This window comes from Somniosus microcephalus, unplaced genomic scaffold, assembly GCF_052327205.1.
Source record: "Somniosus microcephalus isolate GS21.2 unplaced genomic scaffold, FLI_Smic_1.0 scaffold26, whole genome shotgun sequence".
Taxonomy (NCBI): Eukaryota; Metazoa; Chordata; class Chondrichthyes; order Squaliformes; family Somniosidae; genus Somniosus; species Somniosus microcephalus.
The window spans coordinates 54,661-81,322 of NW_028225213.1; the positions used below are offsets into that span (position 1 = coordinate 54,661).

At 47.1% G+C, this 26,662-nt stretch overlaps 1 protein-coding gene across 2 annotated transcripts; it reads right to left on the reverse strand.

Moving 5' to 3' along the window:
* Positions 1 to 12,698: 12,698 nt before the first annotated feature.
* LOC147083888 (uncharacterized) lies at positions 12,699 to 25,044 on the reverse strand. 2 transcript variants are annotated; one of them, XM_085980066.1, is made up of 3 exons: positions 24,929 to 25,044; positions 21,989 to 22,060; positions 12,699 to 14,995 (listed from the first exon to the last, which is right to left on the reverse strand). In XM_085980066.1, the coding sequence occupies exon 3, from the start codon at positions 14,714 to 14,716 to the stop codon at positions 13,190 to 13,192; it is 1,527 nt and encodes a 508-aa protein (XP_085836192.1). In that variant the 5' UTR covers positions 14,717 to 14,995; positions 21,989 to 22,060; positions 24,929 to 25,044; the 3' UTR covers positions 12,699 to 13,189. The 2 variants fall into 2 exon arrangements, with proteins under 2 accessions (XP_085836192.1, XP_085836193.1); XM_085980067.1 differs by lacking the exon at positions 21,989 to 22,060.
* Between the last annotated feature and the right edge of the window lie 1,618 nt (positions 25,045 to 26,662).

Here is a 26,662-nt window from a genome sequence, read left to right on the forward strand (position 1 = left end):
TGAATGTTGTGAGGGTTCCTGCCTCTACCACCCTTTCAGGCAGTGAGTTCCAGCTTCCAACCACCCTCTGGGTGAAAAAGTTCCTCCTCAAATCCCCCCTAAATCTCCTGCCCCTTACCCTGAATCTGTGCCCCCTTGTTATTGACCCCCCTACTAAGGGGAAAAGTTCCTCTTTATCTACCCTATCTATGCCCCTCATCATTTTGTACACCTCAATCAGGTCCCCCCTCAGCCTTCTTTGCTCCAAGGAAAACAACCCCAGCCTGTCCAGTCTCTCTTCATAGCTGAGGCGCTCCATCCCAGGTAACATCCTGGTGAATCTTCTCTGCACCCTCTCCAAAGCAATCACATCCTTCCTATAGTGAGGCGACCAGAACTGCACACAGTACTCCAGCTGTGGCCTCACCAGCGTTTTGTACAGCTCCATCATAACCTCCCTGCTCTTATATTCTATGCCTCTGCTAATGAAGGCAAGTATCCCATAAGCCTTTTTAACCACCTTATCTACCTGTTCCGCTGCCTTCAGGGATCTATGTACATGTACACCAAGGTCCCTCTGACCCTCTGTACTTCCTAGGGTCCTACCACTCATTGTGTATTCCCTTGCCTTATTTGTCCGTCCAAAATGCATCACCTCGCACTTTTCCAGGTTAAATTCCATTTGCCACTTTTCCGCCCATCTGACCAACCCGTTAATATTGTCCTGTAGCCTGAGGCTTTCCTCCTCGCAATTTACCACCCCACCAATTTTCGTGTCATCCGCGAACTTACTGATCATACCCTTTACATTCTCATCCAAATCATTAATGTAGATCACAAACAGCAAGGGACCCAGCACCGATCCCTGAGGTACCCCACTGGACACAGGCTTCCAGTCACAAAAGCAACCTTCGACCATCACCCTCTGCCTCCTGCCACTCAGCCAGTTTAGGATCCAACGTGCCAAGGCCCCCTGGATCCCATGGGCTCTTACCTTCTTGACCAGTCTCCTATGCGGGACCTTGTCAAAAGCTTTACTGAAGTCCATGTAAACCACATCCACAGCATTTCCCTCATCCACACACCTAGTCACCCCCTCGAAAAATTCAATCAGATTGGTCAGACATGATTTACCCTTGACAAAGCCATGCTGACTATCCCTGATTAATCCTTGCCTCTCCAAGTGGAGACTAATTTTGTCCCTCAGAATTTTTTCCAATAATTTCCCTACCACAGATGTTGGGCTCACTGGCCTGTAATTCCCTGGTTTATCCCTGCTACCCTTCTTGAATAATGGTACTACATTAGCTGTTCTCCAGTCCTCTGGTACATCCCCTGTGGCCAGAGAGGTTCTGAAAATTTGTGTCAGAGCCCCTGCAATCTCCTCCTTTGCCTCACACAACAGCGTGGGATAAATCTCGTCCGGGCCTGGGGATTTATCCACTTTTTGGCCTGCTAAAACCGCTAGTACCTCCTCCCTCTCGATGCTAATATGTTCAAGTATGTCACAGTCCCCTTGCCCGACTTCTATGTCTACATCGTCTTTCTCCATAGTGAACACTGAGGCAAAAAGTTCATTTAAAACCCCACCTACTTCATCTGGCTCTACACACAGCTTGCCACTTTGGTCCCTAATGGGCCCTACCCTTTCCCTGGTTATCCTCTTGCCCTTAATATACTTATAAAACATCTTAGGATTTTCCTTTATTTTGCTCGCCAGTGTTATTTCATGGCCCCTCCTCGCCCTCCTAATTTCCTTTTTAAGTATGCCCCTGCACCTCTTATACTCCTCTAGGGCTTCCACCGTCTTTTGTCTTTTGTAACTGCCAAAAGCCCCCCTTTTTTTCCTAATGCATTTTTGTATATCCTTTGTCATCCAAGGTTCCCTTTGCTTGTTGGTCCCACCCTTGACCTTTACAGGAACATGTTGGTGTTGTACTCTCTCTATTTCCCTTCTGAAAGCCTCCCACTGTTTTGATGTGGATTTTCCTATAAGTAGCTGCTCCCAGTCCACTTTTGCCAGATCCTGTCTTATCTTATTAAAATCGGCCTTCCCCCAATTTAGAACCCTGATTTCTGGGCCGTCTTTGTCTTTTTCCATGACCACCTTAAATCTCACCGAATTGTGGTCACTATCGCCAAAATGCTCTCCTACAGACACTTCCACCACCTGCCCGGCTACATTCCCTAGAATTAGGTCCAGTACCGCCCCCTCTCTTGTAGGACTTTCTACATGTTGGCTCAAAAAGCTTTCCTGGATGCACTTTAAGAATTCTGCTCCCTCCAAGCCTTTCACACTCTGACTATCCCAATTTATATTGGGGAAGTTGAAATCCCCCACTATTACTACCCTATTATTTTCACACTTTTCTGATATCTGCCTGCATATCTGTTCCTCTATCTCCCCCTGACTGTTTGGGGGCCTATAGTACACTCCCAGCAAGGTGCTTGACCCCTTTTTGTTTTTAAGTTCTACCCATATGGCCTCATTAGAGGAACCCGCTAATATATCATCCCTCCTTACAGCAGTAATAGACTCCTTAATTAATATTGCAACACCCCCTCCCCTTTTACACCCCCCTCTGTCTCGCCTGAAGATTCTATACCCCGGAATATTTAGCTGCCAGTCCTGACCCTCCCTCAACCATGTCTCCGTGATAGCAACAATATCGTGCTCCCATGTGTTCAACAACAACTTCAGTTCATCCACCTTATTTGCAAGACTCCTTGCATTAAAATAAATGCCTTCCAGCCCTGCCATATTCCCTTTTGCCTTCACATCTTTGCTCTGCCTTCCCTGCTGACTTGTTTTTTCCTCCTTATTTGGCTGTACATCACCCCCTACTATAGCTCCACTCTGTATCCCATCCCCCTGCCGAATTAGTTTAAACCCCCCCCAGCAGTGCCAGCAAACCTCCCCGCAAGGATATTGGTTCCCCTCTGGTTCAGGTGTAAACCGTCCGACTTGTACAAGTCCCACCTGTCCCAGAAGCAGACCCAGTGATCCAGGAAACTAAAGCCCTCCCTCCTGCACCATCCCTTTAGCCACGCATTCATCTGTTCTATCCTCCTATTCCTATACTCACAAGCACGTGGCACCGGGAGTAATCCAGAGATTACAACCTTTGAGGTCCTGCTCCTTAATCTTGCCCCTAGCTCCCTAAATTCTTGCTGCAGGACCTCATCCCTCTTTTTACCTATGTCGTTGGTACCAATGTGGACCACGACCTCTGGCTGTTCACCCTCCCCCTCCAGAATGCCCTGCAGCCGCTCAGTGACATCCTTGACCCTGGCACCAGGGAGGCAACAAACCATCCTGGATTCACGTCTACGGCCACAGAAACGCCTATCTGTTCCCCTTACTATAGAATCCCCTACGACTATTGCTCTCCCACTCTTTTTCCTCCCCTCCTGGGCAGCAGGAGCGCCCCCAGTGCCAGGAAGCTAGCTGCTGCTGCCTTCCCCTGGTGAGTCATTCCCCCCAACAGTATCCAAAACGGTATACTTGTTTGGGAGGGGAATGGTCACAGGGGTTTTCTGCACTACCTGCCTACTTCTATTGCTCCGCCTGGTGGTCACCCATTTCCTTTCTTCCTGTGCGGCCCTTCCCTGCGGTGTGACCAACTCACTAAACGTGCTATCCACGAACTTCTCAGCCTCGTGAATGCTCCACAACCCATCCACCCGCAGATCCAGCTCCTCAATGCGGTCTGCTAATAGCTGCAGATGGATGCATTTCCTGCACACGTAGTCACCAGGGGCAGTGTCCCTGAATTCCCACATGGAGCAGGAGGAGCACATCACAGGGCTGGGCTCTCCTGGCATGACTTTCCCCTTAATTAATTTAAATTAATTTACTATCACCAATTAAAGATATCTCTAAGGCTCTTGTATAGTCTACCAACAGTACCTGCTACACCAGAAAAGACCCTAGTAACGATAAACTACAGAGTTAAAGTTTAAAAAAGAGAAGGTTCTCTGATGTCTGGATCAACACAAACTGCATCTTGGTAGCTGTATCCAAGCAGCGCTCAACTATCCTAACCTTTCCAAAGGCTTTGACACAATTCAGAACCCTTAGCAAGACATCATCAGGGTCATCGTTAGCAAAACCATTCAGCACAATGGCATGGGTAGTAGCTATCTGCTTCCAGTTGCACCAAACTTCAACCTCAATAACATCCATCTTTTCTGCTCAAACAGCCCAGTAGAAACCACAAACCACTCTCTTAGCAATGAGCATTCAATACTGTTAGTTTACTGACATAAATAGACCACAATCCCGGATGAGCCCCCAAAATGTAACCCCTTCACGGTTCTCTAGATATATGTGAGATGTGGTCTCTGTTGTAGACAGTATTCTATAGTCCAGTAAGGAGATCACTACTACAATGGCTTAATTCTAATTATCTTACTTTATAGTTTTAACATCAGACAGTATAAGAAGATTACAGGTCAATGAACTAAATTAGACATTTGCATGCATTAGAATGAATCTAGACATAATAAACATACATTCTCCATTTACATGGATTCAAAGGAGAATCTGTCCCTGTGTCCAATTTCGAGTGCACTCTTTCGTTGGCACGCTTAAGTTGGAGCTCATGGTATGTATAATGTCTGCAAGACTTACGACTCCGAACCCCTTCATTGAATTCTCTTCACGATCACTGAATCCCACTTTGAGTTCTGGATGCAGAGCTCACAGCAGCAGCTGGAGTTGGTGACTCTCTCTCTCTCTCTCTCTCTCTCTCTGCAGCTTTTCCAAGTAGATCCCCATCAGCACGAGGCAAGCAGCTCTCCCCAGACCTCTGCCTTGCAGATCTGGGTTCAGACGACGATCCCCCGGTACTGGTGACTTGCAGTCAGCCAGTTCAGGATGCAGTGCTACTAATACGAAGGGCGGCGGCCGATTTTGGAAGCCCGGGACGGGATGCGGCAGCCATTTGCCTCCTGAGCCCTCTTATCAGAGCTCCTGCCCTCTTCTCTTCCAGTCGCTCTCTTTTTTCCCGCTTAAAAAACCCGACTCCACCCCTTCCTCCTGGGGTTTCTGCCTGGAGACTGCCCAGCCTCACTGTCTGCAACAATTGATACTGGTGCAGAATTATGGAAAGTATGCTGTTAGTCACATTGTGTCCTTAAAAGTTCTTGCCGTACCTTCACATGGGCAACTTTAACCCAGGGATTTATAACAATGATAATACAGTGTCTAAGTTAAAGATTGATAACCATACTTAGCGTACATAACATTTCCAGTGGGTATTACACTTATCAAAGTTTGCAGATGATACAAAGATGGGACGGAAAGTAGTGAGTGAGGAGGACATAAAAAAACCTGCAAAGTGACATAGACAGGCTAAGTAAGTGGGCAGAGATTTGGCAGATGGAATACAATACTGGAAAGTGTGAGGTTATGCACTTTGGCAGGAAAAATCATAGAGCAAGTTATTATCTTAATGGCAAGAAACTGGAAAGTACTGTAGTACAAAGGGATCTGGGGGTCCTGGTGCATGAAACTCAAAAAGTTAGTATGCAGGTGCAGCAAGTGATCAAGAAGGCCAATGGAATGTTGGCTTTTATTGCTAGGGGGATGGAATATAAAAACAGGGAGGTATTGCTGCAGTTGTACAAGGTATTGGTGAGACCGCACCTGGAATACTGCATACAGTTTTGGTGTCCATACTTAAGAAAAGACATACTTGCTCTCGAGTCAGTACAAAGAAGGTTCACTCGGTTAATCCCGGGGATGAGGGGGTGGTCATATGAGGAGAGGTTGAGTAGATTGGGACTCTACTCATTGGAGTTCAGAAGAATGAGAGGCGATCTTATTGAAACATATAAGATTGTGAAGGGGCTTGATCGGGTGGATGCGGTGAGGATGTTCCCAATGAAGGGTGAAACTAGAACTAGGGGGCATAATCTTAGAATAACTGGCTGCTCTTTCAAAACTAAGATGAGGAGAAACTTCTTCACTCAGAGGGTGGTAGGTTTGTGGAATTTGCTGCCCCAGAAAGCTGTGGAAGCTACATCATTACATAAATTTAAAACAAAAATAGATAGTTTCCTAGAAGTAAAGGGAATTAAGGGTTACGGGGAGCAGGCAGGGGTGGAGATTGCCTTTACAGAAGGTAAGTACTGTAGAAAATGTAGGGACAGAGTGATCTCCTGGAAGAATTTCGATCACCTAGATGGGTCGGAGAGGAATTTCCCAGATTTTTTTCTCCCAAATTGGCCATTGGGTCTTTATCTGGTTTTTCGCCTCTCCCGGGAGATCACATGGGTTCGGGTGGGTGCAGAGTGATAGAAGATTTGAGGTTAGGATCAGATCAGCCATGATCTTATTGAATAGTGGAGCAGGCTCGAGGGGCCGATTGGCCTATTCCTGCTCCTATTTCTTATGTTCTTATGTACACTGTCCCATTAATCTCTCCCAGGGCAGGTACAGCATGGGTTAGATACAGAGTAAAGCTCCCTCTACACTGTCCCATCAAACACTCCCAGGGCAGGTGCAGAACTGATGTTAAGATCTGACAGAGTCGCTCGATTCATCGGGGCCTGAATATCATCGGCCATTGCACATGGAAGGAGAGAGCAGTGATCGCAGCGCAGACAAACTGCACACGTGTTCCGTGTGTTGACTTGGATTCAGCCGATCACCTGCCCTGGCGAGACACGTGCACCGTCACACCGGGGAGAAACCGGGTAAAGGCGGGGATGGTGGGAAGGGATTCAGTTCCCTGTCCATCGGAAGTTCATCGTCGCAGTCACACCGTGGACAGTCCGTTCACCTGCTCCGTGTGAGGGAAGGGATTTGTTAATCCATCCCACCTGCTGAGACACCAGCGTGCTCACTCTGATGAGAGACCGTTTAAATGTTCTGACTGTGGGAAGAGCTTTGAAAGCACCGGGGAGATGAAGCGACACCAGCGAGTTCTCACTGGAGAGAAACCATTTAAATGTTCTGACTGTGGGAAGAGCTTTGAAAGCTCTAAGAGCCTGAAGAGACACCAGCGAGTTCACACTGTTCCTAGAATCTTACAGCACAGAAGGTTCTTGGGCCCATTGTGATGTGCCGGCTCTTTGAAAGAGCTGTTGAATTTAGTCCCACTCCCCTGCTTTATCCCCATAACCTCCAAACTAGTCCTCTTCAAGTACATGTCTAATTGCCTTTGAAAGTTCCTATTGTACCACATAGAAGGCTGGTTGAGGCAGCTCATGGAATAAGTGGGTCAGCGGCAGCTTGGATAAGGAATTGGTTTAAGGGCAGAAAACAGCGAGTTGTGGTAAATGGCTGTTTTTCAAACTGGAGGATTGTAGACAGTGGTGTTCCCCAAGGGTCAGTGCTGGGGCCACTGCTTTTTTTGATAAATATAAATGACCTGGATATTGGAATACCGAGTAGAATTTCTAAATTTGCCGATGGCACCAAACTTGGGGGTGTGGTAAACAGTGAGGATGATACCAATCGACTGCAACAGGACATAGAAAGGCTAGTAGAATGGGCAGACAAGTGGCAGATGGAATTTAATACAGAGAAGTGTGAGGTGATGCATTTTGGCAGAAGGAACAGGGAGAGGCAATATACACTTAATGGCACAGTTTTAAAGAGTGTGCAGGGACAGAGGGACCTGGGAGTTAATGTGCATCGGTCCCTGAAGGTGGCAGGACATATTGAGAGAATGGTTAACAAAGCATTTGGGATCTTGGGCTTCATAAATAGAGGTATTGAGTACAAAAGTAGAGAAGTTATGCTGAACCTTTATAAAGCGCTGGTTAGGCCACAACTGGAGTATTGCATCCAGTTCTGGTCACCACACTTTAGGAAGGATGTGATGGCCCTCGAGAGGGTGCAGAGGAGATTTACCAGAATGGTTCCGGGGATGGGGGATCTTAGCTACAAGGACAGGTTGGAGAAGCTGGATTTGTTTTCATTAGAGCAAAGGAGGTTGAGAGGTGATTTGATAGAGGTGTACAAGATTATGATGGGTTTGGATAGGCTAGACGGGGAAAGGCTGTTCCCACTAGTTGATGGTACAAGGACTAGGGGACACAGATTTAAGGTTTTGGGCAAGAGATACAGGGAGGACGTGAGGAAAAACTTTTTTACGCAGCGAGTGGTGAGGACCTGGAACTCGCTGCCGATGGAAGTGGTGGAAGCGGAGACACTCAATGTTTTCAAGGGGAGACTGGATAGGCACTTGAGGGAAATAAACTTTCAGGGCTACGGGGATAGAGTGGGGGAATGGGACTGACTGGATTGCTCTACAGAGAGCCGGCATGGACTCGATGGGCTGAATGGCCTCCTTTTTGTGCCGTTATGACTCTCTACCAACCTAGAAGGACAAGGGCAGCAGGCGCATGGGAACACCACCACCTCCACGTTCCCCTCCAAGTCACACACCATCCTGACTTGGAAGTATATCGCCGATCCTTTATCGTCGCTGGGTCCAAATCCTGGAACTCCCTCCCTAACAGCACTGCGGGAGTACCTTCACCACAAGGACTGCAGCGGTTCAAGAAGGCAGCTCACCACCACTTTCTCCAGGGCAATTAGGGATGGGCAATAAATGCTGGCATTACCAGCGACACCCAGATCCCATGAACAAATAAAAAAAATACAAACTCCCTGATTTTGTCCATTTATTTTCCCTTCCTGCTCTTTCTCTTCTTGCCTTTCCTCTCCACATCTCTCTCTAATTGGCTGCTACATTACATTCCTACATGACCACACTTCAGAAGTCCTGCAATTGCTGCACAGCGCTTGGAGATGTCCTGAAATTGTGAAAGGTGCGATACATATTCAAGATCTTTCTTTCTTCGTACTTATCTTCTCCTCTCCTGTCTCATTTTTGAAATGTCAATGTTTCTTATCATCACTCACTTTCTCCTCAAATTCTTTTCTTCTCATCTCCTTCGTTTGTCTCTTTCTTACTTTGATCTTTAGTTTTTCTTTCCTTGTCTCTCATTTATTTCGAATGTCCTGTTTCGCTTCCCTTATTACTCTCACTATTACCTCAATGCTAATCAATCGGGGGGAAACTCTCCACTGGCTGGAGTCAGACTGAGCACAAATTATGATGCCATGAGACGGGAACTGAGTAGGTCTGATTGGACAACGTTCCTGGGAGGACTGGAGGTAGATAAACAATGGCAAACATTTAAAGATAGAATGACAAAATTGCAAAAATTGTTTATACCAATCTGGCATAAAAGGAAATCTAAAAAGGTGACTCAACCGTGGATAACAGGGGAAATTAGAGACAGCATAAAATCCAAAGATAGGGCGTATAAAATAGCCAAAAAAAGCGCCAGAGCGGAAGATTGGGAACAGTTTAAGATAGAGCAAAGGAGGGCAAAGGGCATAATCAAGAGGGGCAAAATAGCTTACGAAAACAAGCTGGCGGAAAATATAAAAACTAACTCCAAAAGCTTTTATAAGTATATCAAAAGGAAAAGACTGGTGAAAACCAAAGTTGGTCCATTGCAGTCAGATACGGGGGAATATATAATGGGAAATAAGGAAATGGCAGATCAACTAAATGCATACTTTGGGTCAGTCTTTACGAAGGAAGACACAAAAAACCTCCCTGGGATATCGGGAAAAATAGGGACATTGGCAAAGGAGGAACTGACGCAAATCAATATCTCTAAGGATATGGTGTTAAGGAAGCTAAAGGGATTGAAGGTGGACAAATCCCCAGGGCCTGATAACATGCATCCTAGGGTACTGAAGGAGGTGGCCCTAGAGATAGCGGATGCACTAAGGATGATTTTTCAGAATTCATTAGACTCGGGAACAGTGCCGATGGATTGGAGGGTAGCTAACGTTACCCCACTATTCAAAAAGGGGGGTAGGGAAAAAGCAGGTAATTACAGACCTGTAAGCCTTACATCAGTTGTGGGCAAAATGCTGGAGTCCATCATTAAGGATGAAATAGCGGAGCACTTAGCAAATGGGGACAGGATAGGACAGAGTCAACATGGATTTACAAAGGGTAAATCGTGCTTGACTAATCTATTGGAATTTTTTGAGGGAGTAACTGGTAGAATAGATGGGGGAGAGCCAGTAGATGTGGTGTACCTGGACTTCCAAAAGGCCTTCGATAAGGTCCCACATAAAAGATTAGCATGGAAAATTGAGGCTCATGGGATAAAGGGGAAAGTTTTGGCGTGGATAGGGAACTGGCTGTCAGATAGAAAACAGAGAGTTGGAATAAACGGCTCATTTTCTGAATGGCAGGCAGTAACAAGTGGGGTACCACAGGGATCTGTCCTGGGCCCCCAGCTGTTCACAATTTACATTAATGACCTGGATCAGGGAGTCGGATGCAGCATTTCCAAATTTGCAGACGACACTAAACTAGGAGGGGGGGTGGGCTCAGAGGAAGAGACCAGGAAGCTCCAGAGCGATTTGGACAGACTGGGCGATTGGGCGGATAAATGGCAGATGCACTATAATGTGGACAAGTGCGAAGTTATCCACCTTGGGTGCAGGAACGGGAGGGCAAATTATTATTTAAATGGCAATAGATTGGGAGAGGGGGAAGTACAGAGAGACCTGGGTGTTCTTGTACACCAGTCACTGAAGGCGAGCATGCAGGTGCAACAGGCGGTCAAGAAGGCAAACGGTATGCTGGCCTTCATAGCAAAAGGGTTAGAATACAGGAACAGGGATACCTTGCTGCAGCTGTACAGGGCACTGGTGAGACCACACCTCGAGTACTGTGTACAGTTTTGGTCGCCTCATCTGAGGAAGGATGTTCTTGCCATGGAGGGGGTGCAGCGGCGATTCACCAGGCTGATACCAGGAATGGCGGGAATGACCTATGAGGAGAGACTATGTAGTTTAGGGATGTACACACTGGAGTTTAGAAGATTGAGAGGGGACCTCATAGAAGTGTATAAAATTCTGACAGGTCTAGACAGACTGGATGCAGAAGGAATGTTTCCCTTGGCGGGTGAGAACAGAACTAGAGGACATAATTTAAGGATAAGGGCTAAACCATTTAGGACAGAGATGAGGGGGAATTTCTTCACTCAGAGAGTGGTGAACCTGTGGAACTCATTGCCACAGAGGGCAGTGTACGCCAGCTCATTAAATATATTTAAGAGGGAATTAGATATATTTCTACGGGCAAAAGGGGTTAAGGGTTACGGAGAGAAGGCGGGGACGGGATACTGAATTAAAGGATCAGCCATGATCTCATCGAATGGCGGAGCAGGCACGAAGGGCCGAATGGCCTACTCCTGCTCCTATCTTCTATGTATCTATGTAAAGGAAGATGGTTATGGTGGTTGGAGGTCAATCATCACAGCCCCAGGATATCGCTGCAGGTGTTCCTCAGGGCAGTGTCCTCGGCCCAACCATCTTCAACTGCTTCATCAATGACCTTCCCTCCATCATAAGGTCAGAAGTAGGGATGTTTGTTGATGACTGCACAGTATTCAGTTCCATTTGCAACTCCTCAGATAATGAAGCAGTCCATGCCCGCATGCAACAAGACCTGGACAACATTCAGGCTTGGGCTGATAAGTGGCAGGTAACATTCAAACCACACAAGTGCCAGGCAATGACTATCTTCGGCAAGCAAGCGTCTAACCACCGCCGCTTGACATTCAACAGCATCACCTTTACTGAATCCCCCACCGTCAACATCCTGGGGGGTCACCATTGACCAGAAACTTAACTGGATCAGACACATAAATACTGTGGCAACAAGAGCAGGTCAGAGGCTGGGAATTCTGTGGCGAGTGTCTCACCTCCTGACTCCCCAAAGACTTTCCACCATCTACAAGGCACAAGTCAGGAGTGTGATGGAATACTCTCCACTTGCCTGGATGAGTGCAGCTCCAACAACACTCAAGAAGCTCGACACCATCCAGGACAAAGCAGCCCGCTTGATTGGCACCCCATCCGCCACCTTAAACATTCACTCCCTCCAGCACCGGCACACCGTGCTGCAGTGTGTACCATCCACAAGATGCACTGCAGCAACTCGCAAGGCTTCTTCGGCAGCACCTCCCTTCCCGCGACCTCTTCCACCTAGAAGGACAAGGACAGCAGGCACATGGGAACACCTGATAGAATACATAGATCCCTGAAGGCAGCAGGACAGGTAGATAAGGTGGTTAAAAAGGCATATGGGATACTTGCCTTCATTAGCTGAGGCATAGAATATAAGAGCAGGGAGGTTATGATGGAGCTGTACAAAATGCTAGTTAGGCCACAGCTGGAATACAGTGTGCAGTTCTGGTCGCCACACTATAGGAGGGATGTGATTGCATTGGAGAAGGTGCAGAGGAGATTCACCAGGAGGTTACCTGGGCTGGAGCGCTTCAGCTATGAAGAGAGATTGGACAGGCTGGGGTTGTTTTCCTTAGAGCAGAGAAGGCTGAAGGGGGACCTGATTGAGGTGTACAAAATTATGAGGGGCAGAGATAGGGGAGGTAGAAAGTAACTTTTCCCCTTAGTAGAGGGGTCAATAACCAGGGGGCATAGTTCCAAGGTAGGGGCAGGAGGTTTAGAGGGGATTTGAGGAAAAACTTTTTCACCCAGAGGGTGGTTGGAATCTGGAACTCACTGCCTGAAAGGGTGGGAGAGGCAGGAACCCTCACAACATTCAAGAAGCATTTAGATGAGCACTTGAAACGCCATAGCATACAAGGCTACGCCCACATCCCATGAACGAATTAAAAAAAACTTCATCCCATAACATGCGTACAAGGGCTCAGTAATGTTTAATACATCAGAAAAAGACAAAGTACAACAACATACTGGTCAGCTTAACAGAATCTCATCATATATATGAGGCCACAAACTTAAAATAGTCACTAATAAATCCAGTAATGAATTCAGGAGAAATGTCTTTACCCAGAGAATGGTGAGAATGGGGAACTCGCTACCACAGGGAGTAGTTGAGGTGAACAGCACAGATGGATTTATGGGGAAGCCACACAAGGGAGAAAGGAATGGGAGGAGATGTTGATTGGATTAATTGAAGTAGGGTGGGTGTGGGGCATAAACACCGGCATGGACCAGTTGGGCCGAATGGCCTGTTTCTGTGCTGTACATTCGATGTAACACCATGAACAGTCAATCGAAGGGAATCATCAGCACAACAGATTGAAAGATTAAACAGCAGTACAAAAATTTATAAAACATTCATCCATTCCATGTTCATGTCACCCTAGCTGTCTCCAGGGCCCTGTGCTACTGATCAGTGTGAACTCGCTGGTGTCTCTTCAGCTCCCCGGAGCTTTTAAAGCTCTTAGCACAGTCAGAGCATTTAAATGGTCTCTCATCAGTGTGAACTCGCTGGTGTGTCAGCATGTTGGATGACTGAGTGAATCCCTTCCCGCACACGGAGGTGAACAGCTTCTCCCCAGTGTGAGTACGCTGGTGTTCCTTCAGATCTCCGGACCTTTTAAACCTTTTCCCACAGTCAGAACATTTAAACGGTCTCTCATCAGTGTGAACACGCTGGTGTGTCAGCATGTTGGATGACTGAGTGAATCCCTTCCCGCACACGGAGCAGGTGAATGGCCTCTCCCCAGTGTGAGTACGTTGGTGTTCCTTCAGATCTCCGGGCCTTTTAAACCTTTTCCCACAGTCAGAACATTTAAACGGTCTCTCATCAGTGTGAACGCGCTGGTGTGCCAGCAGGGGGGATGACTGAGTGAATCCCTTCCCACACACGGAGCAGGTGAATGGCCTCTTCCCAGTGTGAACACGCTGGTGTCCATTCAGATTCCTGGAACATTTAAAGCTCATCCCACAGTCAGAGCATTTAAATGGTCTCTCATCGGTGTGAACCAACTGGTGTTTATTCAGATCCCCAGAGGTTTTAAAGCTCTTCCCACAGTCAGAACATTTAAATGGTCTCTCATCAGTGTGATATTGCTGGTGTCTCAACAGGTGGGTTGACTGAGTGAATCCCTTCCCACACACAGAGCAGATGAACGGCCTCTCCCCAGTGTGAACTCGCTGGTGTGCCAGCAGATTTGAGGACCGAGTGAATCTTTTCCCACACACGGAGCAGGTGAATGGCCTCTCCCCTGTGTGAACACGCTGGTGTCCATTCAGATGCCCGGAGCTTTTAAAGCTCTTACCACAGTCAGGGCATTTAAATGGTCTCTCATCAGTGTGAGCACGCTGGTGTCTATTCAGACTCCTGGAGCTTTTAAAGCTCATCCCACAGTCAGAGCATTTAAATGGTCTCTCATCGGTGTGAACCAACTGGTGTTTCTTCAGATCCCCAGAGGTTTTAAAGCTCTTCCCACAGTCAGAACATTTAAATGGTCTCTCATCAGTGTGATATTGCTGGTGTCGCAACAGGTGGGATGACTGAGTGAATCCCTTCCCACACACAGAGCAGATGAACAGCCTCTCCCCAGTGTGAACTCGCTGGTGTGCCAGCAGATTTGAGGACCGAGTGAATCTCTTCCCACACACGGAGCAGGTGAACAGAATCTCTCCTGCTCTCTCCAGCTGGTGTCTCTTCAGATCCTGGGACCTTTTAAATCTCTTCCCACAGTCAGAACATTTAATGTGAACAAGCTGGTGTCTCAGGAGGGTGGCAGAATGAGAGAATCGCTTCAAAAACACAGAGCAGGTCAACGGTCTCTCTTTGGTGTGGACAAGCTGGTGTCTCAGCAGCACGGAGGGTGCAATTAATCCCGTCCCACACACGGAGCGGGTTAAAGGTCTCTCCCTAGTGTGATCTTGCTGGTGTATCATTGGAGTGGATAACTGAGTTAATCACTTCTGGAACACGGGGCCGGTGAACGGGCTCTCCCCAGTGTGTAGCCACTGCTGTTGCTTCAGGTACTTGTATATTTTGAAGCTCTTCCCACACTCAGAACATTTAAAAGGTCTCTCATCAGTGTGAACTCGCTGGTGTGCCAGCAGATTGGAGGACCGACTGAATCAGGTCCTGATGAATTGAGCGACTCTGTCTGTTCTTGACGTGATGTTCGGTCTGAGCTTCCTGTCTGTAAATGCTCCACTTCTAAAACCCTGTAAAAGGAGTGCAGAAAGGGGTAAGAGGGAGAATGTTGCCTCATGTCCCCCTTTCCGAGCCCAGAGGCAGTGAAGCTGATTTTCAGGCCCCAGCTGCTGCACAGGTTACATACGAACATACGAATTAGGAGCAGGAGCAGGCCACTCGGCCCCTCGAGCCTGCTCCACCATTCAATAAGATCATGGCTGATCTGATTACTCCACATTCCCACCTACCCCCGATAACGTTTCACCTCCTTGCTTATCAAGAATCTATCTACCTCTGCCTTAAAAATATTCAAAGACTCTGCTTCCACCGCCCTCTGTGGAAGAGAGTTCCAAAGTCTCACGACACTGTGTGAGAAAAAATTTCTCCTCATCTCGGTCTTAAATGGGTGACCCCTTATTTTTAAACTGTGACCCCTAGTTCTAGATTCTCCCACAAGAGGAAACATCCTCTCCACATCCACCCTGTCCAGACCCCGCAGGATCTTATATGTTTCAATCAAGTCACCTCTTACTCTTCTAAACTCCAGCGGATACAAGCCTAGCCTGTCCAACCTTTCCTCATAAGACAACCCACCCATTCCAGGTATTAGTCTAGTAAACCTTCTCTGAACTGCTTCCAACGCATTTACATCCTTCCTTAAATAAGGAGACCAATACTGTACACAGTGCTCCAGATGTGGTCTCGCCAATGCCCTGTATAACTGAAGCATAACCTCCCTACTTTTATATTCAGTTTCCCTCGCAATAAACAATAACATTCTATTAGCTTTCCTGATTACTTCTTGTACCTGAATACTAACCTTTTGCGATTCACGCATTAGGACACCCAGATCCCTCTGCATCTCAGAGCTCTGCAATCTCTCACCATTTAGATAATATGCTTCTTTTTTATTCTTCCTGCCAAAATGGACAACTTCACATTTTCCCACATTATGCTCCATTTGCCAGATCTTTGCCCACTCACTTAACTGATCTATATCCCTTTGTAGCCTCCTTATGTCCTCTTCACAATTTACTTTCCTACCTATCTTTGTGTCATCAGCAAATTTAGCAACCATGCCTTCGGACCCTTCATCCAAGTCATTTATATAAATTGTAAAAAGTTGAGGTCCCAGCACTGATCCCTGTGGCACACCACTCGTTACATCTTGCCAACCAGAAAATGACCCATTTATGCCTACTCTCTGTTTCCTATTAGCTAGCCAATCTTCTAGCTATGCCAACATGTTACTCCCTACACCATGAGCTTTTATTTTCCACAATAACCTTTGATGTGGCACCTTATCAAATGCCTTCTGGAAATCTAAGTACAGTACATCCACCAGTTCCCCTTTATCCACAGCACATGTTACTTCCTCAAAGAACTCCAATAAATTGGTTAAACATGATTTCCCTTTCACAAAACCATGTTGACTCTGCCTGATTACCTTGAACTTTTCCAAGTGCCCTGCTATAACGTTTTTAATAATAGCTTCTAACATCTTCCCGATGACAGATGTTAAGCTAACTGGCCTGTAGTTTCCTGCTTTCTGTCTCCCTCCCTTTTTGAATAAAGGAGTTACATTCGCTATTTTCCAATCTAATGGAACCTTCCCCGAATCTGGGGAATTTTGGAAAATTAAAACCAATGCATCAACTATCTCACTAGCCACTTCTTTTAAGACCCTAGGATGAAGTCCATCAGGACCCGGGGACTTGTCAGCCCACAGCTCCAACAATTTGTTCAGTACCACTTCCCTGGTGATTGTAATTTTCTTGCGTTCCTCCCTCCCTTCCATTTCCTGATTTACAGCTATTTCTGGGATGTTACTTGAATCCGCTATAGTGAAGACCGATGCAAAATACCTGTTCAATTCAACTGCCATCTCCTTATTTTCCATTATTAATTCCCCAGACTCACTTTCTATAGGACCAATGCTCACTTTGTTAACTCTTTTCTTTTTTAAATATCTATAGAAACTCTTACTATCTGTGTTTATATTTCTAGCTAGCTTTCTCTGGTACTCTCATTTTTCTCTCATTATTAATCTTTTAGTCATTCTTTGCTGTTTTTTATATTCTGTCCAATCTTCTGACCTGCCAGCCATCTTTGCACAATCATATGCTTTTTCTTTAAGTTTGATACTATCTTTAACTTTTTTAGTTAACCACAGATGGTGGCTCCTCCCCTTGGAATTTTTCTTTCTCGTTGGAATGTATCTATTCTGTGTATTCTGAAATATCCCCTTAAATGTCTGCCACTGCAACTCTATTGACCTATCCCTTAACCTAATTTGCCTGTTCACTTTAGCTAGCTCTGCTTTCATGCCCTCATAATTGCCCTTATTTAAGTTTAAAATACTAGTCTTGGACCCACTCTTCTCTCCCTCAAACTGAATGTAAAATTCAATCATATTACGATCGCTGCTACCTAGGGGCACCTTCACTATGAGGTCATTCATTAATCCTATCTCACTGCACAATACCAGGTCTAGCATAGCCTGCTCTCTGGTTGGTTCCAGAACGTGCTGTTCTAAGAAACTATCCCGAAAACATTCTATGAACTCCTCAACTAGGTTACCTTTGCCCATCTGATTTTTCCAGTCTATATATAGATTAAAATCCCCCATGATTATAGCCATACCTTTCTGACAAGCTCTCGTTATTTCTTCCTTTATACTCCATCCTACCGTGTGGTTACTGTCAGGGGGCCTGTACACCACTCCCACAAGTGACTTCTTGCCTTTATCATTTCTCATCTTAACACGCAGGTGCAGCAAGCAATTAGGAAAGCAAATGGTACGTTAGTCTTTATTACAAATGAATTGGAGTACAAGAGTAAAGTCTTACCGCAATTATACAGGGCCTTGGTGAGACCACACCTGGAGTATTGTGTACAGTTTTGGTCTCCTTACCTAAGGAAGGATATACTTGCCTTAGAGGGAGTGCAACGAAGGTTCACCAGACTGATTCCTAGGATGGGGGGATTGTCCCATGAGGCGAGATTGAGTAGACTGGGCCTATATTCCCATGAATTTTGAAGAATGAGAGGTGATCTCATTGAAACATCTACAATTCTTACAGGGCTTGACAGGGTAGATGCTGGGAGACTGTTTCCCCTGGCTGGGGAGTCTAGAACCAGGGGTCACAGTCTCAGAATAAGGGGTCGGCCATTTAGGACTGAGATGAGAAGTTTCTTCACTCAGAGGGTGGTGAATCTTTGGAATTCTCTGCCCCAGAGGGCCGTGGAGGCTCAGTCATTGAGTATAATCAAGGCTGAGATCGATAGATTTTTGGACTCATGGGGAATCAAGGGATATGGGGATCGGGCGGGAAGGCGGGGATGAGGTAGAAGATCAGCCATGATCTTATTGAATGGCGGAGCAGGCTCGAAGGGCCGAATGCCCTGCTCCTATTCCTTATGTTCTTAAGAAAGCTGTTTGCTATAGCCTGCTGCCCCACGACAAATACACAGAGGATTTCAGTTATGTGGAGAGACTGGAGAAGCTGGGATTGTTCTCCTTGGAGCAGAGAAGGTGCAGCGGAGATTTAATGGAGGTGTTCAAAACATGAAGGGTTTTGATAGAGTAAATAGGAGCATGGGAACAGGAGGAGGCCATTCAGCCCCTCCAGCCTGTTCCGCCATTCAATGAGATCATGGCCGATCTGTGTCTTAACTCCACCCACCTGCCTTGGCTCCATATCCCTTTGCTCCCTCGTCTAGCAAAAATCTATCACTCTGGGATTTAAAATGATTAATTGAGCTGGCATCGACTGCTTTCTGTGGGAGAGGGTTCCACACTTCTACCACCCTATGTGTGAAGAAGTGTTTCCCAACTTCTCTCCTGAATGGCCTGGCTCTGATTTTAAGGTGATGTCCCCTTGTCGTCGACTGCCCCACCGGCGGAAAAAGTTTCTCCATATCTACTCTACCAATTCCTTTCAAAATCCGAAAATCCTCAATCACTCCTTAACCTTCTAGAGTCCAGGGAACACAAGCCTAGTTTATGTAATCTCTCCCTCATAATCTAACCCTTGGAGCCCGGGTAACATTCTGGTCAATCTGCGCTGCACTCCTTCCAAGGCCAGTATATCCTTTCTGAGGTGCGGTGCCCAGAACTGTACACAGTGCTCCAGGGAGTTCCTGGGAGTTAATGTGCGTAGGTCCCTGAAGGTGGCGGGACATATTGAGAGAGTGGTTAACAAAGCATATGGGATCTTGGGCTTCATAAATAGAGGTATTGAGTACAAAAGTAGAGAAGTTATGCTGAACCTTTATAAAGCGCTGGTTAGGCCACAACTGGAGCCTTGCGTCCAGTTCTGGTCACCACACTTTAGGAAGGATGTGAAGGCCCTTGAGAGGGTGCAGAGGAGATTTACCAGAATGGTTCTGGGGATGGGGGATCTTAGCTACAAGGACAGGTTGGAGAAGCTGGATTTGTTTTCATTAGAGCAAAGGAGGTTGAGGGGTGATTTGACAGAGGTGTACAAGATTATGACGGGTGTGGATAGGCTAGACGGGGAAAGGCTGTTCCCACTAGTTGATGGTACAAGGACTAGGGGACACAGAATTAATGTTTTGGGCAAGAGGTACAGGGGGGGTGTGAGGAAAAACATTTTTTACGCAGCGAGTGGTGAGGACCTGGAACTCGCTGCCGACGGAAGCGGTGGAAGTGGAAACACTCAATGTTTTCAAGGGGAGACTGGATCGGCACTTGAGGGAAATAAACTTGCAGGGCTACGGGGATAGAGCGGGGGAATGGGACTGACTGGATTGTATACAGAGAGCCGGCTCGGACTCGATGGGCCGAATGGCCTCCTTCTGTGCCGTTATGACTCTCTGGGGTCTAACCAGGGCTTTGTATAGCTGTAGCTTATGAGGAGAAACTGTTTCCAGTGGCAGGAGGGTCGGTAACCAGAGGACACAGATATAAGGTCATTGACAAAAGAACCAGAGGCGAGGTGAGGAGAATTTTATTGACGCGGCGAGTTGTTGTGATCTGGAATGCGCTGCCTGAAAGGGTGGTGGAAGCAGAGTCAATAATAACGTTCACTGGGGAATTGGATAAATACTTGAAGGGGAAAAATTGCAGGGCTATGGGGAAAGAGCAGGGGAGTGGGACTAAATGGAGAGCTCTTTCAAAGGGCCGGCACAGGCACGATGGGCTGAATGGCCTCCTTCTGGGCTGTCTGATTCTAGGAGCCACTCCTAGAGTGGAGTGGTGCCCGCAGGGATCGCTTGGCAGGAAATTGGGAGGAGGTGGTTCACACGCAGACAGCACCTGATTTCGAGACGCTGTCCTTTTAAAATTGGTCCTCCACAGGCAAGGAGTGACTCGGTCCCTTTAATGAAAATCACATTGAAAAGGAGAGTTCCTGTCCCTTTAAGAGCCCTCCGCCTTCCATTCCCACCTTTTTCGTAAAGTCTTTGAAATTAATAATAAATGTTGATGCAGAAAAAATGTGAGTGTGTCTGACTGTATTTTTGTGAGTATCTGTGTCTGACTGACTGTATGTGTGTGTGTCTGTGTAGAATAGCATCATAGAATGATACAGCACAGAAGGAGGCCATTCGGCCCATCGTGCCTGTGCCGGCTCTTTGATAGAGCGATCCAATTAATCCCACTCCCCCTGCTCTTTCCCCAAAGCCTTGTAAATGTTTTCCCTTCAAGTATTTACCTCAATCTCTTTTGAATTATAATATTGAATCTGCTTCCACCGCCCTTTCAGGCAGCGCATTCCAGATCACAACAACTTGGTGTAAAAATCTGTTTCCTCATGTCACCTCTGGTTCTTTTGCCAATCGCCTTAAATCTGGTTTCTGTCCCTTCAGCCATTGGAAACGGTTTCTCCTTATTTACTCTCTCAAAATCCATCCTGATTTTGAACAACTCTATCAAATCTCCTCTTAATCTTCTTTGCTTAAGGAGAACAACCCCAGCTTCTCCCATCTCTCCACGTAACTCAAGTCCCTCATCCCTGGTCCCATTCTCGTAAATTTCTTCTGCACCCTCTCTTAGGCCTTGACATCCTTCCTAAAGTGTGGTGCCCAGCGGAAGCCTAGCCAGTGTTTTATAAAGGCTTAGCATAACCTGCTTGCTTTTGTACTCTATTCCTCTATTAATAAAGCCAAGGATCCTGTATGCTTTATTAACAGCCTTCTCAACTTGTCCTGCCACCTTCTAAGATTTGTGTACATACACCCCGAGGCCTCTCTGTTCCTGCACCCTCTTTAAAACTGGACCATTTAGTTTATATTGCCTCTCCTCATTCTTCCTACCAAAATGAATCACTTCACACTTCTCTACATTAAATTTAATCTGCCACGTTTCTGCCCATTTCACCAGTCTGGCTACATCCTCCTGAATTCTGTTACTATCCTCATTATTTGCTACATTTCCGAGTTTCGTGTCATCTGTAAATTTTGAAATTTTACCCTGGATCCCCAAGTCCAGGTCATTGATATATATCAAAAAAAGCAGTGGTCCGAATCAATGTTCACGTTAAGTTGCGCGGCCACGCAGCAGTCTGGAGGTCCCGCGCAGCCGGCTCACCGCCGTATAAATGGAATAAACGCGCATGCACGGAAATTTGAATGGGCCGTGCAGCCCGTTAAAGGGGCCACGCACCTCAAAAAAAAAAGAGGGAACATTGGTCCTAATACCGACCCCTGGGGAACATCACTGTTTACCTCCCTCCAGTCTGAAAAGAAACCGTTCACCACTATTCTCTGCTTTCTGTCCCTTGGCAGAAAATTGGGAGGGGGCGAGTGCAAACAGCACCTGATTTCTCGCCAAGCACTCACGGGAGCAGGGGATTAGCCCTACTTTAAATGTCAGTCTCTTACATGTATATTATAAAAAGGGAGACTCAGTCCCTTTAATGAAAATCACAGTGTGCCTGTCCCTTTAAGAGAACCCCCACCACTCCCATATTTCTCAAAGTGCTTAAAATTAATAATTAAAAATGCTGGAAATTTATATTTTAAAAATTAATTCAGGGAGAAAAAGTATTTTTACTCACAAGTATTTGCTCCAGAGGATTTTTGTTTCTGCTATATCAATTTGAAAACACACTGTTTTTTAAATGTATCTTCTGCAACACAAGATTAGTTTGAACTGTAAAATGTGAAAGGAACATTAAAAATAAACTTTCCCAGGCTCACAGATCCTGAGCAGGCCCATTTACGAAAAGGCGGCGGGCCGATCCGTCCAATGAGCCGGTTCCAGGTCCCGCCTCCTCCTTCGCCGCGATTGGTTGCAGGACCAAAGCCCCTCGGTCGGTCCTTCAGGCTCCGCCTCCCCTCGCTCATTGGTGGAGCGCGCACGTTGGAGGAGCAAACATAGAAGATAGGAGCAGGAGTAGGCCATTCGGCCCCTCAAGCCTGCTCCGCAATTCAATGAGATCATGGCTGATCATCCAAATTCAGTACTCTGTCCCTGCCTTCTCCCTATATCCCTTGATCCTTTAGCCTTAAGAAATATATCCAACTCCTTCTTGAATATATTTAATGAACTGGCCTCCACTGCCCTCTGTGGTAGAGAATTCCACAGGTTCACCACTCTCTGGGTGAAGAAATTCCTCCTCATCTCAGTCCTAAATGGCTTACCCTTTATCCTTAGATTATGACCCCTAATTCTGGACTCCCCGGCCATCGGGAACATCCTTCCTGCATCTAGTCTGTCCAGGCCTGACAGAATTTTATAGGTTTTGATGAGACCCCCTCTCAATCTTCTAAACTCCAGCGAGTACAAGCCCAATCGACCCAATCTCTCCTCATACGTCATTCCTGCCATCTCAGGTATCAGCCTGGTGAATCTTCGCTGCACTCCCTCCATGGCAAGAACATCCTTCCTCAGATAAGGCGAACAAAACTGCACACAATACTCAAGGTGCGGTCTCACCAAGGCCCTGTACAACTGCAGCAAGACATCCTTGTTCCTGTACTCGAACCCTCTTGCTACGAAGGCCAACATACCATTTGCCTTCTTAACCGCCTGCTGCACCTGCATGCTTACCTTCAGCAACTGGTGCACAAGAACACCCAGGTCTCTTTGCACCTCCCTTTCTCCCAATCTATTGCCATTCAAATAATAATCTGCCTTCCTGTTTTTGCCACCAAAGTCGATAACCTCACATTTATCCACATTATAGAGCATTTGCCATGTTTCTGCCCAATCACCCAACCTGTCCAAATCGTACTGGAGTTTCACGACATCCTCCTCACAGCATACCCTCCCACCCAGCTTTGTGTCATCTGCAAATTTGGAGATACTACATCCAATTTCCTCGTCCAGATCATTGATATATATAGTGAACAGCTGGGGTCCTAGGACCGATCTTTGTGGTACCCCACTAGTCACTGCCTGCCACTCGGAAAACAACCCATTTATTCCAACTCTTTGCATTCTGTCTGCCAACCAGTTCTCTATCCAAGTCAATACCTTGTCAATAAAATTCTGTCAGGCTTGGACAGACTAGATGCAGGAAGGATGTTTATGATGGCCGGGGAGTCCAGGACCAGGGGTCATAGTCTAAGGATAAGGGGTAAGCCATTTAGGACTGAAATGAGGAGGAATTTCTTCACCCAGAGAGTGGTGAACCTGTGGAATTCTCTGCCACAGAGGGCGATGGAGGCCAGTTCATTAAATATATTCAAAAAAGAGTTGGATATATTTCTTAAGGCTAAAGGGATCAAGGGATATGGGGAGAAGGCAGGGACAGGGTACTGAATTTGGATGATCAGCCATGATTTCATTGAATGGCAGAGCAGGCTCGAAGGGCCGAATGGCCTAATCCTGCTCCTATCTTCTATGTTTCTATGTAGTACTGACAATCCGACAGTGCAGTGCTCCCTCAGTACTGCCCCTGCGACACTGCGGCGTTCCCTCAGTACTGACCCTCTGACAGGGCGGCGCTCCCTCAGTACTGTCTCTCCAACAGTGCGGCGTTCCCTCAGTACTGCCCCGCCTGCAGTGCAGTGCTCCCTCAGTACTGCCCCTCCGACAGTGCGGCGCTCCCTCAGCACTACCCCCCCAACAGTGCGGCACTCCCACAGCATTGCTTCCCCCGACAGTGCGGCGCTCCCTCAGTACTGCTCCTCCGACAGTGCGGCACTCCCTCAGCACCACACTGGAGTGTCAGCCTCGCTTTATATGCTCAAGTCCCTGGAGCGGGATTTGAACCCACAACCTTCTGGCTCTGCTATCCACTGAGCCACAGCTGACTCCAGTCTTTTACACAGTTTCATCATAACTTCCTTGCTTTTTGCACTCTGCGCCTCTCCTAAAGCAGGGGAGTTATGATGAATTGTTAAACAGTTTTTTTTGCAGAGTGACCAAGACTGTCTGGAGGAAACAATTGTGCATTTGAAAGCAGCTTGTATTGTGAAGCTTGTGCCCCTTTGCCAGGCCCGCTGCCTGCGGCCCCTCTCCCAGATTCCAGCCCCAGCTCTGTGCTGACTGAGCTGCTCTCACCTGGGGACAGTGCGTCACAATCGGCCCCAGCGCACCTGAACTGGAGAGGAGGCCCCGCCCCCTTGCCGCGTCGCCATTGGTTGGAGGACCAGGCCGCCCAGTTCAGCCCTCCCACCTCAGCCCTCGCCCTATTGGTCAGAGCACCCGCCAATCACAGGCCGGGCCGACCTCCATCCACCTGAATGGCCTCTTCCTCTGATGGCGTCACAAACGGGTCCCAGCCCACCAACGCCCGGGGAAGGTCCCGCCCACTAGCCACGCCGCCATTGCTTGGAGGACCAGGCTGCCCAGTTCAGTCCTCCCAGCTGAACCCTCTTCCTATTGGTCAGCGCTCCCGTCAGTCAGAATCACATTCCTCCGTCTCACTCCACCATCTCACGCAGCTCAATCCGCTCCATTCGGCGTCCGCGGAGGTCCCGCCCGCCCGACTCTCAGGTTTGGTTTTTCTCGTATTTTACTTTATAATCTCGCTCCGCTCCCCCCTCACCTCAATTTAAATCGATTCCCCAACACTTTACCCCGGCCGCTGAATCTGCCTCTTCCCCGGGCCCGGCCTTCCGTCTTCTCCCCGGAGGCCCCGCACAGGCGCACTGGCAGCCTCCTTTTGTGGTGGACCGAATGAGCATGCGCGGCCCTGCCTCTCCACATTTAAAGGGACACCCACCCCCTCCACAGTTAAAGGGACACCCGCCCCCTCCACAATTAAAGGGACACCCACTCCCTCCACATTTAAAGGGACACCCACCCCCTGCACATTTAAAGGGACACCCAACCCCTGCATATTTAAAGGGACAACCACCCCCTGCACATTTAAAGGCACACCCACCCCCTGCACATTTAAAGGGACACCCAACTCCTCCACATTTAAAGGGACTCCCTCCCCCCCTCTCATGTCCTCTACTGTGGCGGAGGAATTCCTGGAGTGTTTACGGGATGGATTCCTTGACCAATATGTCGAGGAACCAACCAGAGGTCAGGCCATCTTAGACTGGGTATTATGTAACGAGAAAGGATAAATTAGCAATCTTGTTCTATGAGGCCCCTTGGGTCGGAGTGATCATAATATGATCGAATTCTTCATTAAGATGGAGAATGAAGTTGTTGACTCAGAGACTAGGGTCCTAAATTTAAATAAAGGAAACTACGATGGTCTGAGGAGCGAGTTGGGTAGGATTGATTGGGGAATGTCACTCAAAGGGTTGACGGTGGATAGGCAATGGCAAACATTCAAAGACCGCATGGATGAACTACAGAATTTGTTCATCCCAGTTTGGCATAAAAATAAAACAAAAAAGTGACTCAACCATGGCTAACAAGGGAAATTAGGGATAGCATAAGATCCAAGGAGAGGACATATAAATTGGCCAGAAAAAGCAGTAAACCTGAGGATTGGGAGCAGTTTAGGATTCAACAAAGGAGGACAAAGGGATTAATTAAGAAGGGGAAAATAGAATATGAGAGTAAGCTTGCAGGGAACATAAAAACTGAATGTAAAAGCTTTTATAGATATGTGAAGAGAAAAAGAACATAAGAAGTAGGAGCAGGAGTAGGCCATACGGCCCCTCGGGCCTGCTCCGCCATTCAATAGGATCATGGCTGATCCGAACCTAGACTCACGTCTACTTCCCTGCCCGCTCCCCGTAACCCCTAATTCCCTTATCAGTTAGGAAACTGTCTATCTCTGTTTTAAATTTATTTAATGTCGCAGCTTCCACAGCTCTCTGAGGTAGCAAATTCCATAGATTTACCACACTCTGAGTGAAGAAGTTTCTCCTCATCTCAGTTTTCAAACGGCAGCCCCTTATTCTAAGATTATGCCCCCTAGTTCTAGTCTCACCCATCAGTGGAAACATCCTCACCGCATCCACCCGATCAAGCCCCCTCACAATCTTATATGTTTCGATAAGATCGCCTCTCATTCTTCTGAACTCCAATGAGTAGAGGCCCAACCTACTCAACCTTTCCTCATAAGTCAACCCCCTCATCTCCGGAATCAACCGAGTGAACCTTCTCTGAACTGCCTTGAGAGCAAGTATATATTTTCTTAAATATGGAAACTGAAGCAAGACTTCCCTGCTTTCATACTCCATCCCCCTTGCAATAAAAGCCAAGATTCCATTGGCCTTCCTGATCACCTGCTGTACCTGCATACTAACCTTCTGTGTTTCATGCACCAGGACCCCCAGATCCCTTTGCACTGTAGCACTTTGCAGTTTCTCTC

What these genes read in the sequence shown, in the direction of transcription:
- LOC147083888 (XM_085980067.1), bottom strand. Translation starts at nt 14,716, where the DNA reads ATGATACACCAGCAAGATCACACTAGGGAGAGACCTTTAACCCGCTCC.